Source organism: Stenella coeruleoalba (assembly GCF_951394435.1).
Source record: "Stenella coeruleoalba genome assembly, chromosome: 4".
NCBI lineage: Eukaryota > Metazoa > Chordata > Mammalia > Artiodactyla > Delphinidae > Stenella > Stenella coeruleoalba.
In genome coordinates, this window is record NC_137149.1 from 37,269,641 (window position 1) to 37,288,097 (window position 18,457).

An 18,457-nucleotide genomic window follows, 5' to 3' on the forward strand; every position below is an offset into this window, starting at 1 on the left:
ACCACCCCCAAAGCTGCCGACGGTGACTGCTCAGCTCAAAGGCAGAACAGTGAGAAACAAGGCAGCGAGGTCCCCCCGGGGCGCCGGAGCAGGACTGTACGCCCGGGCAGCTTCAAGTTCAGCCAGCGTTCGTGAGGCCCCAGCCGGGCACACCCGGTCCCGCCTGGGCTCTCAGCATCCTCAGAGGTGGATGTGGCGGAGCTCCATCCGCAGGGCTCAGGAGGCTGGGCTGGAGCGGGGAGGTGCTGCCCGGGAGGAGCTGCTGAGGCCAGGACCAGGGGAACCCGGTGAACGCCACAGCCTTCGTCAAGCCCTCTTTGGGCACCCGGCGGGCAACGTCACCCAGTGGACCCGGAGGCCTCCCCACCGTGCGGGCCCATTTGCCTGGTATCAGGAGCAGCCGCACAGGGCCGAACACATGATTTGTGGACGAGAGAAGGGACCACGTCTCAGTCTTAGAAAAGCTCCCATCTGAGCCACCGCAGAGGCTGGGCCGAGTGTGACCCAGGGCCTCCCGTTCCACCTGTAAGTGAGCGAGCTCCCTCTCCGTCCGGATGCCTCTTACAGGGTCACCAGCCCTGTGTCTGCGAAAAGGAGTGTCAGCCTGAGGTTAACAGGCTCTCCCACAGGTGGGCTGCCCATCGGGTGCAGAGCGGCTCACACCAGTTCTGGGCCAGGCCCTGGGGATCCCACAGGCCCTGCAGCCCCGTGCCCACCCCGTGGCCTCCAATCAGGATCCAGCTCTGCTGCTCACACTGGGAAGGGGCAGCTGTGGCCACTTGGCAGAGGGAGGGCAGCGCTACCTGGCGTGGTTACTGGCGGATGTGATGGCGCCATGGCTGGTCCAGCCCTGGCCCACCTGGCTGCTATTCCATCACTCATGGGTCTGGGAGGATGGGAGGTGGTGAAGGAAGGGATGTGGTTTGCGGGCAGGGGGCTTTAGACAGCTCTGGGATTTGCCAGAGGTTTATAAATAAGTTGAATTTGACAGCAGATCCATCCATCCGCCTCTGTTCCCTGAGCCAGGGCTTCTCAGAGATGCGTGGCTCACTGCCGCTGGTTTAGTGAAGATGGAAGGGAAAATAATAAACGCGTGCTTTCCCCGCAGCCCTGATACCACCCTGCCCCATGGAGAACTGGTCTCCTTACCAGGTCACTGACCCTGAAATACAGACTAGAAACACCTGCCAGCTAGCTACTTCCAGGAGAGAAGTGACAAAGGGACGCAGTGTGTTTACGGCCCGGTGCCGCTGTACGCAGCGTTTCTGTGGGCTGAGGCCGGCAGGAGCAGGAGGTCACGTTACAGGGCGAGGTCACGTTTTCTGCCTGAGCCTCAGTCCCCTCGACTATAGAAAGGAGCTGATGAGTCACCGCCCGGGCTGCTGTGAAGACTGCAGCCAGCGCAGCACAGCGGACAGCAAGGATTAAAAGCCCACGGGGGCACCGCTGAGGTCATGCATGCCCTTCTGTCATCGGCGTCCTGAGCCCGGCCACGCCTGGGCACTGGGGAGCCGGGCCACTCTGCAGGGGCAAACCGTCTGTTCAGCCCAGGGCCGGCCCTGCAGGTGAACTGGCCCCTGTCCAGCAGGCCAGCGGCCACCCTCCTCCCCCACCTGCACTGCCACCTCCCCTTCACTCTGTCCTTGCCACCAGCACAGGGTCTGGCAAGACATTCTGAGGCCACCAACACCTGCTGGGCAGTGAGTGACTCTGCTCCAGGCTAGGCCAGGCCTCCAGATGGGATGGGGCATCCCTGCCCTCCAGGCACCCAGGACAGACGGTCCCGCTGCCACCCACACAGCGAGGCTGTAAGACAGGGGTGCTGGGGAGGCACTGCGGGGGGGGGGCGTGCTGGCGGCAGGCAAGACCCCGGGGGAAGACGGTTTCCAGGGGTGTCCGGGAGCCACGCAGGAGTAGGATGGGGTGGGAGCTCCGGGGAAGCTGCGACCTGCCCCCTTTGGCTGGAGAGACCCCAGCAGAAACACATGTCAGCTGTGGGTGAGCTCAGGGAGGTCACAGAGCTTCTAAGGTGAAACGATAACTGGATGGGTGAGGGAACCCAGGAAAGTGTCCCAACAGCCCTGGCCCACGGTCCAGGAGGCCTAGCTATTAAACCTCACATGCGAGCTCCCCGACAGCACGTCAGCCTACGAGGAGCACCCAACTGTAAACACCTTGTAGGGTCTGGGGCAGTTTCCTCCCATTATGTTTAAGACCTTTCTGTAACACTCACCCAGTGCCTTCATGGTTTAAAAAAAAAAAAACAAACCTAGGATCGTCCCCAGCCCACATCTGCCTTTTTAAATCCCCTCGTGACACTCCTCAGCTTGGGGCCCCCTGCAAGAGGCTGGCCCGCGCCCCTCTACGCATCCCAGAAGCTCGGGCGCCTGTGCCCATCAGCCCTTCCCTCGGGGCCCGGGGTCAGCAGGCCCGGCCCAGTCTGTCCTCAGCACAAGCCCAGCCCACAGCAGGCCCACACCAGCACCCCCTGCTCATTCGGGTCCCAGCCTGGACGAGCACCGTGCTCCCCCAGGAAGGGGTGGCCACAGGCACACGGTCCCCCACGTATTCCTTCTTGCCTAACTTGGCAGCATCCACGTCATCTGGACGTCGGTCTGCTGGCTTGCTGCTAGAACGTGAGCTCCGAGGGCAGGCCCCTGACACACCCTGTGCCCTGTGGCACGCCCAGCACCCCACCACGCACACAGAAGGTGGCAGTTACTAAACAGATGCCGAGTAAAGAAGGACGTGCAGGGTGTGACTTCGGGTACGACGTCTCTGTACTCAACTTCCTGTTGGTAAAAGGGGGTCTAATGGCATCTACCCCACAGGGTTTCTGGGAGCATCAGAGATCCTAGTTAAAAGCTCCTTGTAAACTATCGGGTGGTGGCATGTGATGCACATGTACGAACACGCAGAAAGGAGGGAGGAAAGGGACACACACACGCTCACACCTTCCCTCCTCCAGCCTTAGCCCGAGGGCCGTGGGATACAGGGCAGCAGCTCCCCGGCCCTCCCAGTGACCTTCTCCAGGAAGGACACCACCCATTAGATGCCAGTGGAAAATGCCAAGTCCCCCGAGGCGGAACAGTCTCTCAGGGGCTCTAAATTCCCAAGGCTGGCTGTGCACCGGAACCACCTGCAGAGCCTTTCAAACAGGCACACACCTGCCGTCCAAAGCTGCTGTGAGTCCGAGGACTGGGCCTCATCTCCCCGGCTCCACCTGGACCAGGTTATCTAGCAGAACCTGGCCTTGCAGGACAGGGAAGGCAGTTTGGACCCACTCCTGCCTCCGTCTCAGGCACAGAGAGAACGAGCCCGGAAGGAAGCCCTGCATCTTCCTGGTGAGGCTGTGGCCGCAAGTATGGGAGCCGTCTGCCTGGACAAGGACTCCAGTCCCCAGGGAAGTGGTCCTCCGCACACCCGGCTCCTGCGTCACCTTGGCTCCTCCTCCTTGACCTCAGGTCCTCCCCCCCGCCCCACCCCCGCCTCCCAGATTCACTCCTGCTCCATCCGCAGCACCCAGACAGGTCTAGACCCGCACCTCTTCCTTGGTCGCCTGCAGCAGCCTCCTGTCCCTCGCTTCCAACTGGCAGCCTCCCCAGCCACCCGAGTGGCCATCCCATCACCTCCCTCTCCTCCAGCGGCCTCTGGCCGGCACTCCAGTCTGGCCACAGCTGGCTCTTCCCCAACAAGGACTACATACGGACCGGCCCAGCCAGCACCTGTGCGCTGCTCCTCCCCTCACCCACCTGGCTCAGCCCTGCCGTCCTCCAGCATCAGCTCATGTGCTGCCCTCCTCGAAGTCCCAGCCCTCCTTTAAACCATGTTGTCTCCTGAGCCTCCCAACAGATCATAACTCCTCCAGCCGCAGCCCGGGGTGTGCACAGGCTGGTGGAAGGGGCGGGAGGCTTCGCCCTGCCCAGACGCCCTTCCCCAGGTCCCTGCACGGCGCCCCCACGGGCCTCTTACGTGGTGGGCACAAAACGCACACTCGCTGAGCACAGAAGGGCTCAAGTGTCAGAAGCCTTGAAGCCGTGGAAGGAGGAACCCATACAAGGGCCTGTGTCCCTCACATCAGCAGCTCCCAAACCGCAGCCGCCCAGTGGCAGCAGGCCACCAGGCTTGTTCTGCTCGTGCCCAGCAGCACACAGGGCCGGGTTCTGCTTTCATTCCAGCAGCGCCAAATCCTGGGACTGATCATGTTCTCCTCTTCGCACTGGCTCTGGGAAGTTCAGAACCAAAAGGGGGCCCAGGTGCTGAGTGTATGGGACACGGGAGCAAGTCCATAGCCCGTGCGTTTCACTCCCGCTTCCTTCACCCCACCCCCTCACTTATTTTCTCCCCTTAATCCTGCGGCCCCATGTGTCTGCTTCTCTGCCACTTGGAGCCTTTGGGGAAGGAGGCATCATCACATCAGCAAAGCGAGCATGGAGCGTGGAGAGCCCAGCAGCATGGCGGGCAGACCAGGGTCTGCGGTCGGGGGGCTGGGGTCGCCCGGCCCTGCTCCCAAACCCCTGAGTGGTGGTGCAAGTCTTCCTCTCCCGGGACCTCTGCTTCCTGGCATGTCCCCTCATCACTCACTGCCCACCCAGGGGATGTGCTAGGCCTGCAGACAGGAGCCTCCCTTTCACAGGCCCCGCCGTGACCCCGCTTCCCTGCCCCCAGGTCCCCATGAGGAGCTCCCGCCAGGCCCCTGCCGCTCTAGCCCTGTTGTGAGCCACGCGGGGGGACAAGGCGCAAAGGCATCGGGGGCCCAGGGGGTGGGGGGGCTTACCTTGAGCACGAAGCCGTCGGGGCAGGCACGGTCATACTTGTACACCTTGTAGACAACCAGGAAGACGACACAGGTGAGGAAGGCCAGGGCAAAGAGCACCAGCACGGACACCTGTGGGGGGGGCGGGGCCGTCAGCACGGCTGAGGGGGCGGCCACGCAGACACACCCACACACAGATGCACACAGACACACAGGCCCGCGGGCCACTGTACACGGCCACCGTCTCCGGAAGGAGGCACGGAACACAGAACCGGGAGGCCTCTGGTGAGAAGCAGTCAGCAGAGTCACTTTACACTGGACTACTTTTTGTACCATTTTCATTTTTTCACCACAAGCTGCATCACCTTCATTTTAAATTAGCCATTTCTAGTATTCCAGGCCTTGCATAGAGAGCTCGGGGTACAGGTGACGATCAGGCCTCATGGACATCGGACACACCATCGAGCCGTGGGTGTGGGCTGCCCTTCTGACGCTGTGGGTCACCACAGTGACGCATCAGCCAATGGCTAATCAGCTGTTCCAGAGACACCCCTGAGCCCTGGACACCAGCCCTGCCCTTGACCTGGGGCCAGCTGGGCAGGACAGAAGACCCTCCCGGGCCCCCATCACCTCCACTCTGGACAGTTTCCTGCATGTTCGGTTAGAGCCTGTCCTCCCCACCCTGGAGGGCGGTCCCCATTAGCATGGGGACTCGGCCTTCTGCACCGTGGCTGGACCACGGGACGTACTCAGTAATGTCGGCAGATGACTCATGACAGCCCGTGAGCAGAGTGGGCCAGTGATGGGAGACCTCCCCGCTGCAGGGCCTGGGGCACGGGGGACGAAATGATGCTGCATCTGGCCTTGAAGGTGCTCCCTGGCTGCTGGGAGCCGCTGGGCAGGGGCGAGAGCGTGTCCTGGGCTGAAAGGGCGTGCAGAGGCCCTGCGGGTCAGGTCGGGAGGTGTGACCAGGAACCGCAGCACCCAGGCCCCCAGCCCAGCCCCACTACTCCCTCTCTTCTCCCCACACGGCCACCCTGGCCACCAGCCACTGCTGCCCGGGCTACGAGTCCCCACCTCCAACCACCCAGCTCACGCTCACTGCAGCCTGGGCGACACCCGTCCCCTCTGTGCCCCCCACCCAGGGAAGCAAGCAAGGAGTCTCTGTGTCACCCCCAAGGAGGCCCTTCCTGCCCATCTCTGTCCTCTACCCCCCGTTCTTCCCGTGACCCCTCACCTGGGCTGTCAGGGCTGTCACCCTCTAGCCACTCCAGCCTGTCTGGACAACCCGCCTGCACGTGGAGCCTGAGTCTGACAAGGGGACACAGGGTGGCGCCGCGGCTGCCTCAAGGCCCAAAGCACCCCCAGGGAAGATGCCATCTGGGTTCTGGTGGCCACTATGGCACGTGGGCAAGGACAAGACCACCCGGCCCAGGTGGGCAGCCCGGGGAGACCGCAGAGGAGCTGAGCATGGAGCTGGGTAACAAAGGAGGCTGAATCTGAGGAAGAGGAGGGGGCAGTGGCCCTGGGGACACGCGGCGGCCGAGGGAGCAGCAGAGTATGTGCGGGGCTTTGCGACAGGGGTGGCAACCCTGCCGGTGCCCGGCGCCCAGGAGGGGCAGCCAGATTCTGGGTAAGTCACCCCACTCCTCCAGGCCCAGGCTCCTGCCAGCCAACGGCAGTGAGAGGCCCCAGCTCCCGGGGCTGGTGGGAGGACGGCACCTAGGCACGCGGGATGCTCTGGAAGGAAGCGTTTGCTGTTGTTGTGCAGCTGTCACCACAGCCATTCCCTTGCTCACTCGGGTCACACAGCTGGCAGATGCAGAGCTGGACTCTCGGCCCAGGCCGCACAGCCTCCCCCAGGCCCGCCGCCCTATCCCACCTGAGCCCCTCCCCACATTCACCTGACTTCTGCTCACCCAAATCTGCCCTGCCTGGGACGCAGCTACCCACTGGCGGCCCCTGGGGGCAGCAAGGCCCACTTTAGCAGCTCCTTCCACAGTCTAGAATAGCAGGGTTGTCCATAGGGAGAGCCGTATTTAAAATAACTGAACTCCTTCGTAACCCTCTATATTCTATTTTGGGCATTTGAAAACATTATTCCAAGAAGAGGTCCATGGCGCACAACAGGTTAAGAAGCCCTGTTAGAATATGTCTTCCTCAATAAAATATTAGCAAACTGAATTCAACTACACGTTAATAAATACATGCACCATGATCAAGTGGGATTCATTCCATGGTTGCAAGGATGGTTCCAACATCCACAAAATCTATGTGACATATCACAGTAACAAAATGAAGGATAAAAATCATATGACCGTCTCAACAGATGCAGAAAAAGCATGTGACAAAATTCAACGTGCATTTATGATAAAAACTCTCAACAAGTGGGTATGGAGGGAATGTACATAATAAAGGCCATCTATGACAAGTCCACAGCTAACAGCATACTCAATGGTGAAAAGCTGAAAGCTTTTCCTCTAAGATCAGGAACAAGAAAAGGATGGCCACTCTTGCCAGTTTTATTTAACATAGTATTACAAATCCTAGCCAGGACAATTAGGCAAGAAAAAGAAATAAAAGGCATCCAAATTAGAAAGGAAGAAGTAAAACTGTTACAATTTGCAAATGACAAAGTATCTATAGAAAACCCTAAAGACCACCAAATAACTGTTAGAACTAATCAACAAAGTTGCAGGATACAAAATCAACATACAAAAAAATCGATTGCATTTCTATACACTAATAAGTGAGCTATCAGAAGAGTAATTAAGAAAACAATCCCACTTACAATTGCATCTCCAAGAATAAAATATCTAGGAATAAATTTAACCAAGGAGGTAAAAGACCTGTACACTGAAAACTATTTATAAGTCAGTGATGAAAAAAAACTGAAGACACAAAAAAATGGAAAGATATTCTGTGCTCGTGCACTGGAAGAATGAATATTGTTAAAATGTCCACACTACCACTACCCAAAGCAATCTACAGATTCAATGCAATCCCTATCAAAATTACATATTCGTTTTTCACAGAAATAGAAAAAACTATCTTCCAATTTGTGTCAACCATAAAACAGCCAAAGCAATCTTAAGAAGAAGAAAACCGGAGGCATCATGCTCCTTGATTTCAAACCATATCACAAAGGTATTCAAAACAGTGTGGTAGTGGTGTAAAAACAGACACATAGACTATGGAACAGAGAAGAGAGCCCATAAATCAACCCACATGTGTATGGTCAATTAGTTTATGACAAAGGAGCCAAGAATATAAAACAGGGAAAGAACAGTCTCTTCAATAAATGGTGCTGGGAAAACTGGAGAGCCTCATGTAAAAGAATAAAACTCAACCACTAACACCACATCCAAATATTAACCCAAGATGGATTAAAGACTTGAACGTAGGACCTGAAACCAGAAAACGCCTAGAAGAAAACGCAGGTGATGAGCTCCTTGACATTGGTCTTGGTAAGGATTCGTTGTATTTGACCCCAAAAGCAAAAGCAACAAAAGCAAAAATAAACAAGCAGGACTCCATCAAGCTGAAAAGCTTCTGCACAGCAAAGGAAATCATCAACAAAATTAAAAAGCAACCTACTGAATGGGAAGGAATATCTGTAAATCATATATCTGATAAGGGGTTAATATAAAAATATATAAAGAACTCACAGAACTCTAAAGCAAAACCCAAAGAATCCAACTAAAAAATGGGCAGAGGAACTGCATAGACACTTTTTTCCGGAGAAGACATACAAATGGCCAACAGGTACATGAAAAGGTGCTCAACATCACTAACCATCAGAGAACTGCAAATCAAAACCATAATGAGATATCACCTCACATCTATTAGAATGGGTATTTTCAAAAAGAAAAGAAATAATAACGGTCGGAAAGGACGCAGAGAAAAGGAAACTCTCGTGCAATATTGGTGGGAATGTCAACTGGTGCAGCCACTACGGAAAACAATTCAGAGCTTCCTCAAAAAACTAAAAATAGAACTACCGGGACTTCCCTGGTGGCACCGTGGTTAAGAATCCGCCTGCCAATGCAGGGGACACAGGTTCGAGCCCTGGTCCGGGAAGATCCCACATGCCACGGAGCAACTAAGCCCGTGCGCCACAACTACTGAGCCTGTGCTCTAGAGCCTGCAAGCCACAACTACTGAGCCCACGTGCCACAACAACTGAAGCCCACGCACCTAGAGCCTGTGCTCCGCAACAAGAGAAGCCACCACAATGAGAAGCCCACGCACTGCAATGAAGACCCAACACAGACAAAAATAAATCAAAAAATGAATTTGCACAAAAAAAAAGAACTACCATGTGATCCAACAATCCCACTTCTGGGTATTTATCTGAAGGAAATGAAAAAACTAACTTGAAAAGATGTCTGCACCCCCATGTTTACTGCAGCATTATTTACAATGGCCAAGATACAGAAGCAACCTAAGTTGCTTGGATAAAGATGTGGTATATATATTCAACGGACTATTATTCAGTCATAAAAAGAAGGAAATCTTGCCATTTGTAACAACATGGGTGGACCTCGAAGGCATTACACTAAGTGAGATAAGTCAGACCAAGTAAAACAAATACTGTTCAAGCTCACTTATATGTGGAATCTTAAAAAAAAAAAAAAAACTGAGCTCATAAATACAGAGATCAAATTGGTGGTACCAGAGGCGGGGGGGTGGGGGAAATGGGTGAAGGGGGTCAAAAGGCACACACTTCCAATTAAAGATAAATAAGTCCTGGGGATGTAGTATAAAGCATGGTGACTACAGTTAATAAAACTGTGCTGCGTATCTGAAAGTGGCTAAGAAAGTAGCTCTTAAAAGGTCTCATCACAAGAAAAAATACTGTAACTGTGTGGTGACAGATGTTAACTAGACTTACAGTGTGATCATTTCTCAATACACACAAATATTGAATCATTCTGTTGCACAGCTGAAACTAAAATATTGCTATATGTCAACTACATTTCAATTTTTTAAAAAAGAGTATAGGGACTTCCCTGGTGGCGCAGCGGTTAAGAATCCGCCTGCCAATGCAGGGAACACGGGTTCGAGTCCTGGTCCAGGAAGATCCCACATGCCGCAGAGCAACTAAGCCCATGCGCCACAACTACTGAGCCTGCGCTCTAGAGCCCGCAAGCCACAACTACTGAGCCCGCGTGCCACAACTACTGAAGCCCACACGCTTAGAGCCCGTGCTCCGCAACAAGGGAAGCCACCACAATGAGAAGCCCGCGCACCGCAACGAAGAGTAGCCCCTGCTCGCCGCAACTAGAGAAAGCCAGCGTGCAGCAACAAAGACCCAATGCAGCCAAAAATAAATAAATAAAATGAATAATTTTTTTAAAAAATTTAATTTAATTAAAAAAAATTTAAAAGAGTATAATCTCAAGTCTTGGAGAGACGTGCATCCTTAAACCTATCCCTTGAATCAGAAGCCACGTGGGGTTTGGTTCACAGTACCCCATCTGTTTAGGTATAAAAAGAACCCCCCCTCTCTCCGCAGGACCGTGGGGAACCACCTCCTCAGGGCCGTCCTCCTGGAACCTGGCCTGGGCCTTCCATCCAGGATTCCTGGGCCCGATGGCCAAGGAGCTCACAGAACTGAGAAATGAGAACACGACAGTCCCCCAAGCAGCCCAGGGAGAAGGCAAAGGAATAGATCCCCAGAGAATCAGCAGGAGGCATGGGGCATGGCAAACCCCAGCCCCCAACGGCGGGCTGTCCCCCTCCCCCCTCCACGCCTCCGTGAACCCCGGGCCTCTCCCGGGCCCCAGAGTCTGCTCGGAGCTGGAAAGCACCCTGTGGGGAGTGGGTGGAGAAATGAGGGTTCACATTTCCCTACATGGCATGGTGTCCCCTGCAGTCACCACGGCCTGAGAGGCCTGAGAAGTGAGCCACAGGCCTTTCCAGGAAGATCCCCAGCTGGCTCCGAACTGGATCCTGGCTCTGCTACCCGCCACCTGTGTGACGAGCAGGTCGCCTGCGCATCTTGTCTCTGAAGAAGGGACAAGGCCTCATACTCTTACACGTTTATCAAGAGAATGAAAAGCTATCAAGGGCTGGAGAGCATGTTGCCAGCCCCATGTGCTGCACCCCAGTCAAGGTTGAATTGTGCCCCAACCCCCCCCAAAAAAGTGGAAGCCCTAAGCCTGGCACCTGTGAATGTGACCTTATTTAGAAATAGGGTCCTTGCAGGGGTGATTCAATTAACTGAGGTCATTCGGGTGAGCCCTAATCCAGTATGACTGTGTCATGAAAAGGGGACATCTGGACACAGAGGTGCACACACATGGCCACGTGAAGACGGAGGATGGAGTGATGCACCTTCAAGCCACGGAGAGCCAGGGACTGCCGGCAACGCCCCGCCCCGCCCCAGGAGCCAGGAGGAGGCACGGAAGGGTTCTCCCCCGGAGGCTTCAGAGCACACCTGCTGGTACCTCAGTCTTGGACCTCTGGCCTCCAGAACCGGGAGACAATACATCTCTGCTGTTGGAGTCCCCCAGTCGATGTACTTTGTCCCGGCAGCCCTAGCAAACTAACACAGCCCCTAACACCAAGGCTGTTTTAGGCCCTGAGTGGTCAGCACTGGCTCACCTCCCCCGGAGGTCGCCCTTGTCCCTTCCCCAGCATGGCCAGGCTGGCGGCCTTCCCTCCTCCTCGCCAAAGCCCTGGCCAGGCCCACTGCCTCCCGGAGGGCTCTGGAACGTGCCAGCCTCTCTGGACACCGAGAGCGCATGTGTCCCCCATAACCCAGTATCTACCATTTCCTGAGTCAAGTGACATGAAACTCTGTCCCAGTTTGGAGAGTTTCATGAACCTCCCTCACCTCCCACCCCCATGAGACAATTAAGAATATTCCAGAACAGAATGTGAAATCACTTAGACAGACATACCTGTTTCCTCCAGGCCCTGGGAGTACCCTCTGGCTTTCTCCACATGGGCACACCACGGCTGTAAGCACCCTGGAGAGCCCTGATCGCCCGAGGCTCCATCTTTCCGCCAATTCTGAAATACTCTGGCCAAGAGACAAGCCACCCATCCACTACCCGTTGTGTGTCAAGCACCCTGGGTTCTAGGCCTGCTCGGCCAACACACACAGTGACTCTGGAAAGGGCATCTGGCCCCTGACCCTCAGTCCCCTCTCAGCTGTGAAGGGGGGGCACCCACATTTACAGTGGGGTGTCCAGGAGACCTGGGCAGAGCAGCCCCTCACTGAACAACATAAGCCCCACTCCCTCAGGGCTGTGGCCTCAGAGCAAGGAAGATGCCTGGAGACCATCAAATCCAGCACCTTCCTGTACACGCGACGGAGGCCCAGCCACTGAAAAGGCAGCACCTCCAACGGGAACAATGGGACGCACAGGTGGCCGAAAAGCCCGTGGCGCACACAAGAGGAGGGGCAGCCATCACCTCAGTGACCCGACCTGAGCACAGAAAAGGCCCCAACGGCGCTGTGTACCAGAATCACAGGAGCCTCCAAGGATCCCGGTACGCGGACCCCAGACCGGGAGATCCCAGACCGGGAGACCCCAATACCCGGACCCCAGACCGGGAGAGTCCAGACCGGGAGACCCCGATACCCGGACCCCAGACCGGGACACCCCCATACCCGGACCCCAGACCGGGAGACCCCAATACCCAGACCCCAGACCGGGAGATCCCCATACCCGGACCCCAGACCGGAGACCCCGATACCCGGACCCCAGACCGGGAGATCCCCATACCCGGACTCCAGACCGGAGACCCCGATACCCGGACCCCAGACCGGGAGATCCCCATACCCGGACCCCAGACCGGAGACCCCGATACCCGGACCCCAGACCGGGAGATCCCCATACCCGGACCCCAGACCGGAGACCCCAATACCCGGACCCCAGACTGGGGAGATCCCAGACCGGGAGACCCCAATACCCAGACCCCAGACCGGGAGATCCCCATACCCAGACCCCAGACCGGGAGATCCCAGACCGGGAGACCCCATACCCGGACCCCAGACTGGGAGATCCCAGACCGGGAGACCCCAATACCCAGACCCCAGACCGGGAGATCCCCATACCCGGACCCCAGACCGGAGACCCCGATACCCGGACCCCAGACAGGGAGACCCCAGACCGGGAGACCCCAATACCCAGACCCCAGACCGGGAGATCCCGATACCCGGACCCCAGACAGGAGACCCCGATACCCGGACCCCAGACAGGGAGATCCCGATACCTGGACCCCAGACCGGGAGACACCAATACCCGGACCCCAGACCGGGAGACCCCGATACCCGGACCCCAGACCGGGAGCAACACCCAGGCATCAGTATGTGAGCCCACCCCCCAGCCCCAAACACCTCCTGTGTTCTCAGCCTTGCTGAGAACCGTGGGGGTGAACAGTGGATCCCACTTTTGCGTCGAACTTCTGCAGCCAGGGGGCTCCTGAGCTCCCACCCAAGCTCTGCCCTGTTGCACCAAAACACCATACTGATGGCAGCTCCAGAAACTTCGTTGCCTCTGCACTACGTACGGTAGGCGGTTTAAATAAAGCTTGTACACTCCTACGACAGCACCTGCAAGGCCACGTTACTGACTGCATCTTACCAACGGGGCAACGGAGGCTCAGACATGTAGACGACTAGGCCAAGGGAAGCCGGCTGATACCCTACAGGTATCCAGGTCCTAATCCCTGGAACCTGCATATGCCACTTTACATGGTAAAAGGGACTCTGCAGATATGATCAAGTCAAGGGTCTTGAGATGGAAGATTATCCTGGATTATCCAGAGGGGCCCTCAGTGGAACCACAGGCGCCCTTATAAGAGGGAGGCAGAGGGCGAATCTGCCACAGAGGAGACGCCAATGGGAAGATAGAGCAGAGAGAGATTGGAGATGCTGTGCTGCAGGCTTTGCAGATGGAGGGAGGAGCTGCAAGCCAAGGAATGCAAGCAGCACACCTCCAGAGGCTGCAAGAGGAAGCACAGCCAGTGCGACTGATTCAGGACCTCTGGCCTCCAGGACTGTCAGAGAATGAATGCGTGTGGTTTTACGCCACTCAGCTGCCCCAGGAAACTAATTCACCTCCTTGCAAGCCCACCTCCCCATAGACCGAGCCCCTGCGGGCAGGGCTGAAACCACACAATAGGCAGAGGGAGACGAGTGAATGAGTCAGTGGGTGGATGCAGCTGGCAGGTAGCCCATCCCCCAGTGAGGACTTACAGGGCAGCCCTTGGGTGCCAGGAGCCAACCCAGAGCATCTACACATCAAGTGGAACATAAATTCAGTTTACCGGGGTTTATTAAGGAAATGATCATGCGCAGGAAGGGGGCAGGACCCCGGGCAGCTCTGCCCTCCAGGGTCCCCCGGAGGCCGGGACCCGGGTGGACGGGCAGTACCCAAACCTGCCACTGTCCTCTCCGGGTGGGGCTGTGGGCCTGGGGGCCAGGGATGAAGGCGATGGAGGCCCTTGGTTGGCAGAAGGGTGTTTCCTTAGAGGCAGGGCCTTTGTTTCAGGGCCGACATCTCTATCAGGCACACAAAACCCAGTGCTGGGGCCCGCGATGCTTTTAGTGACCCCAGAAAATGGTTTTAACTTTTGCTTCAAAACCAGAAAAAAAAATAGTAATGAATCCAGCCTGGATTATATTCATCTTTAGTCCAAGACAGTCATAAGATGTTTTTTGTTTTTTTTTTTTAAGGAGGAAAGGGCCCACAAAGGCAAAAGTGTCTTGGGCCCCAAGGCCCTGCCTTCCTACATCAACGGAATCCCCAGTGGCTGGTGGAGGCTCCCGGCCACCATGGAGTGACCTTGGCCAGCAGGGTCAGCCCTGGTCTCTGCTGAGTGGTGTTAAGTCACCACAGCACAGAGTGAGAACCGGGAGGGGAAGGTGGGAGCAGAGGCCAAACCTCCCCATGCGGGGAAGCGGTCCAGGAGGGGGTGTCTGGTCTTGAAGGACGGGGAGCGCTCCTGGGAAGCTCAGGCAAGTGTGTTGTAGTCAGAGGGAGAGAGAGGTTGTACCAAAGCCCCAGGCATCCAGGACACAGTGTGTTCAGCCAGTGCGGCTGGAGCATCACACGTCCTGCAGGAGAGCGGCACGAGTGGGTGACAAAGGACCCCATGTGCCACACCAAGAGGTGGGAGCCCAGACGGTTCCTGGGCGCTGCGGGATTCCAGAAGGTGGCTGCCCCTCTATTATGTCCCAAATTAGCATTTCTCGTAGCGCTGGGAGGTATCGCCAGCTGCCTAAAGGACAGATGTTTGCCACCAATTTACGTGTGTGTTAGAGCAGATACTACATGGTCCCTAAATTGACACCACTTTTGTGCAGCTGTCAATAAAAGCTCTAAAGCAGGACACAGTGGGGTGAAATTCCAGCTACTGTACAGGGATTTGTACTCATCACCCTGTGTCCTCCGCCGGGTGCCCCATGGTGACCCTCACTCCACTGCTGTGGGCAGTGGGCTTTAAGGAACAGTGTGTGGGAGCAGCGGGGGTCGAGGGAGAGCCTGGTGTAGGGTTTCCACCATGTTTGTGCCACTGACCTCTGGCAGCCACGTGAAGCCTGTAAATCCTTCTCAGAATCATGCTTAAAATGCATAAGACACAACACACAGGAAAAAAAACCAATCACACTGAAATACTATTATCAAAATATTGCAAAAATGTACATTTGTGATACATCGTGCATGGGCTTCCTTATTAACACACCAAAAAGAACAAGATCTTATAATACTGTGATTTCAAAGGAAGGATGGGACTAAACACTTCCCAAGATCTTGGCAACACCTGCAGTGTGATACAAAGAACACTTGTGATTTGCATTGGAGACAGTCACGGGATTTACTTATACTACTGCAGTTGATCGCCTACAGTAAAAAGTGAAAGAATGTGTACACTGCAGACTATAACACGTTGCTGAAAGAAAGCAAAGAAGACCCAAATAAATGAAAAGCACCATGGATTGGAAGACTTAATAATGTTACGATGGGAATACTTCCCAGACTGATCCACAGATTCAGTGCAATCCCTATCAAAATCCCAACAGCCTTTGCTGTAGAAATGGAAATTGCAAGGTATAGTGAACACCAAAGCAATCTTGAAAATGAAGAATAAGCTAGAGGACTCACGCTTCCCAATTTCAAAGCTTACAGTTTCGAAACTTACAGCTACAGGGCTTCCCTGGTGGCGCAGTGGTTGAGAGTCCACCTGCCGATGCAGGGGACATGGGTTCGTGCCCCAGTCCGTGAGGGTCCCACATGCCGCGGAGCGGCTGGGCCCGTGAGCCATGGCCGCTGAGCCTGCGCGTCGGGAGCCTGTGCTCCGCAGCGGGAGAGGCCACAACAGTGAGAGGCCCGCGTACCGCCAAAAAAAAAAAAACCTTACAGCTACAGTAATCAAAGCAGTGTGGGACTGGCATAAGAACAGCCATATAAATCAATGAAATAGAAGGGAGAGTTTAGAAATAAAACCATGTGTTCATGGCCAACTGATTTTTTCGCTAAGTGCACCAAGACCATTCAATGGGGCAAGAACGGTCTCTTCGATAAATGGTGTTGGAACAACTAGATATCTGCACACCAAAGAATCAAGTCGGACCCTGACCTCACACCATATACAAAAATTAACTCAAAATGGAATAAAGGCCTAAATATAAAAGCTAAAAGCCATAAAACTCTTAGAAGAAAACATAGAGGTAAATCTTCATGACCTTGGATTTGGCAACGGTGTCTTAGATGTGACACCAAAAAAAACACAAGCAACAAAAATAAACTGTACTTCGCCCAAATTTTAAAATTTTGTGCATTAATGAACACTAGCAAGAAAGTGAAAAGACAACCTACAAAATGGTAGAAAATATCTGCAAATGATACATCTGATAAGGATCTAGTATCCAGAGCATATAAGGAACTCCTACAACTCAACAACAGGAAGACAAACAACCCAATTTAAAATGTGAAAGGACTTGAATAGACATCGCTGCAAAGAAGATAAACAAATGGCCAACACAGGAAAAGACGCTCAACATCATTAGCCGTTAAGAAATGCAAATCAGGGCTTCCCTGGTGGCACAGTGGTTGAGAGTCCGCCTGCCGATGCAGGGGACACGGGTTCGTGCCCCAGTCCAGGGGGATCCCACATGCCGCAGAGCAGCTGGGCCCGTGAGCCATGGCCGCAGAGCCTGCGTGTCCGGAGCCTGTGCTCCGCAACGGGAGAGGCCACAACAGTGAGAGGCCCGCATACCGCAAAAAAAAAAAAAAAAGAAATGCAAATCAAAGCCACAATGAGATACACTTCACCCCCACTAGAATGGCTATAATAAAAAAATAAACAAGTAACAAGTGTTGGTGAGGATATGGAAAAAGTGAAAACCTTGTACACTGCTGGTGGGAATATAAAATGGTGCAGCTGCTGTGGAAAACGGCAGTTCCTCAGTATGTTAAACATAAAACCACCACACGAATCAGCAATTCCATTCCCGGTTACATACCCGAGAGAACTCAAAACAGGTGGTCACAGAGAAACCTGTACATGAATGTTCCCTCCAGCACTATTCACACTTAAGGTACAAACAATGCAAATGTCCATCAATGGATGAACGGATACACAAAATGTAGTCTTACCCGTTCAATGGAACATTCCTCAGCCATAAACAGGAATAATGCAGTGATACATGCGGCAACCTGGATGAACCTTGCAAACATCATCCTAAGTGAAAGAAGCAGTCATACAGGACCGAATATTGTATGATTCCACTTACATGCAGTGTCCAGAATAGGGAAATCCACAGAGACAGAAAAGAGATTAGTGGTTGCTTAGGGCTAAGGGCAGGGGGAAATGGGGAGTGACTGCCAATGGGTATGGGGTCTCCTCTGGGGGTGATTGAAAATGTTCTGAAAATAGATAATGGTGATGGTTGGGCAACACCACGCATGTAGTAAATGGCACTGAACACTTTAAAATGGTAACTTTTATATTATGTATATTTTACTACCAAAAAAAAAAAGGGCCAGAGGCAGGAGGCCGGCCTGTGGCAGGGGTCCGGAAGAGATGGTGAGCCCAAGCCAGAGCAGCCCTGCCCCAGAGGCAAGAGGGGTCAAGGGGTGTTTTCTGGAAAGAACAGCCAGGAATGGACAGCAAATAGGATATGGGCCTCGGGGTGAACTTCATAAGGAGTTTATAAGGATGGGACCATGTGCCCGAGATGCTTGGGACAGTCCTGGCTGACAGTTACTGCTCCGGCATCCCAAATGCACAGGGTCCACCATCACCCTCCAAAGTGTCCTGGTCTGGGCCATGAATTACACGGCCACTCGACTTACAAGGCCCTGGCCCTTATACCTCTTCTCCAAATATTCACCATGAGTCGGGAATTAGCAGTCACCCTGTTTCATAGATGAGGAGCTCGATGGGCACTTGAATGTGCTGTGTTCCCATCTGCTCTTTCTGGCCTGGGATCTCCTCTCCTGCCGGGGAGCCTCCCGGGGGTCACTGCCCAGCTGGGATGGGAACTAGGGCATCTGCAGCAGGGGAAAGTCACCCCGCAGGCCCCATGCAGCTGTGGGTATGGAAAGCAGAGCCTGGCGGGCTCGGTGTCAGATGGACGTGGGGCCGAATCCTACTGCTATCCCCAATTAGCTGGCTGACCTTGGGCCGGTTCCTCTCTGACCTTAATTCCCCACCTCCAAAATTAGGACAGTAAGATCA

General features: G+C 54.6%; 1 protein-coding gene across 2 annotated transcripts in view; it reads right to left on the reverse strand.

Moving 5' to 3' along the window:
- Positions 1-18,457, reverse strand: part of NSG1 (neuronal vesicle trafficking associated 1) — a 32,603-nt gene that overhangs the window by 3,534 nt on the left and 10,612 nt on the right. For both annotated transcript variants that reach the window (XM_079919508.1, XM_079919509.1), the window contains exon 4: positions 4,778-4,888. In XM_079919508.1, coding sequence (XP_079775634.1) covers positions 4,778-4,888 — 111 coding nt within the window. The remainder of the gene's footprint in view (positions 1-4,777; positions 4,889-18,457) is intronic.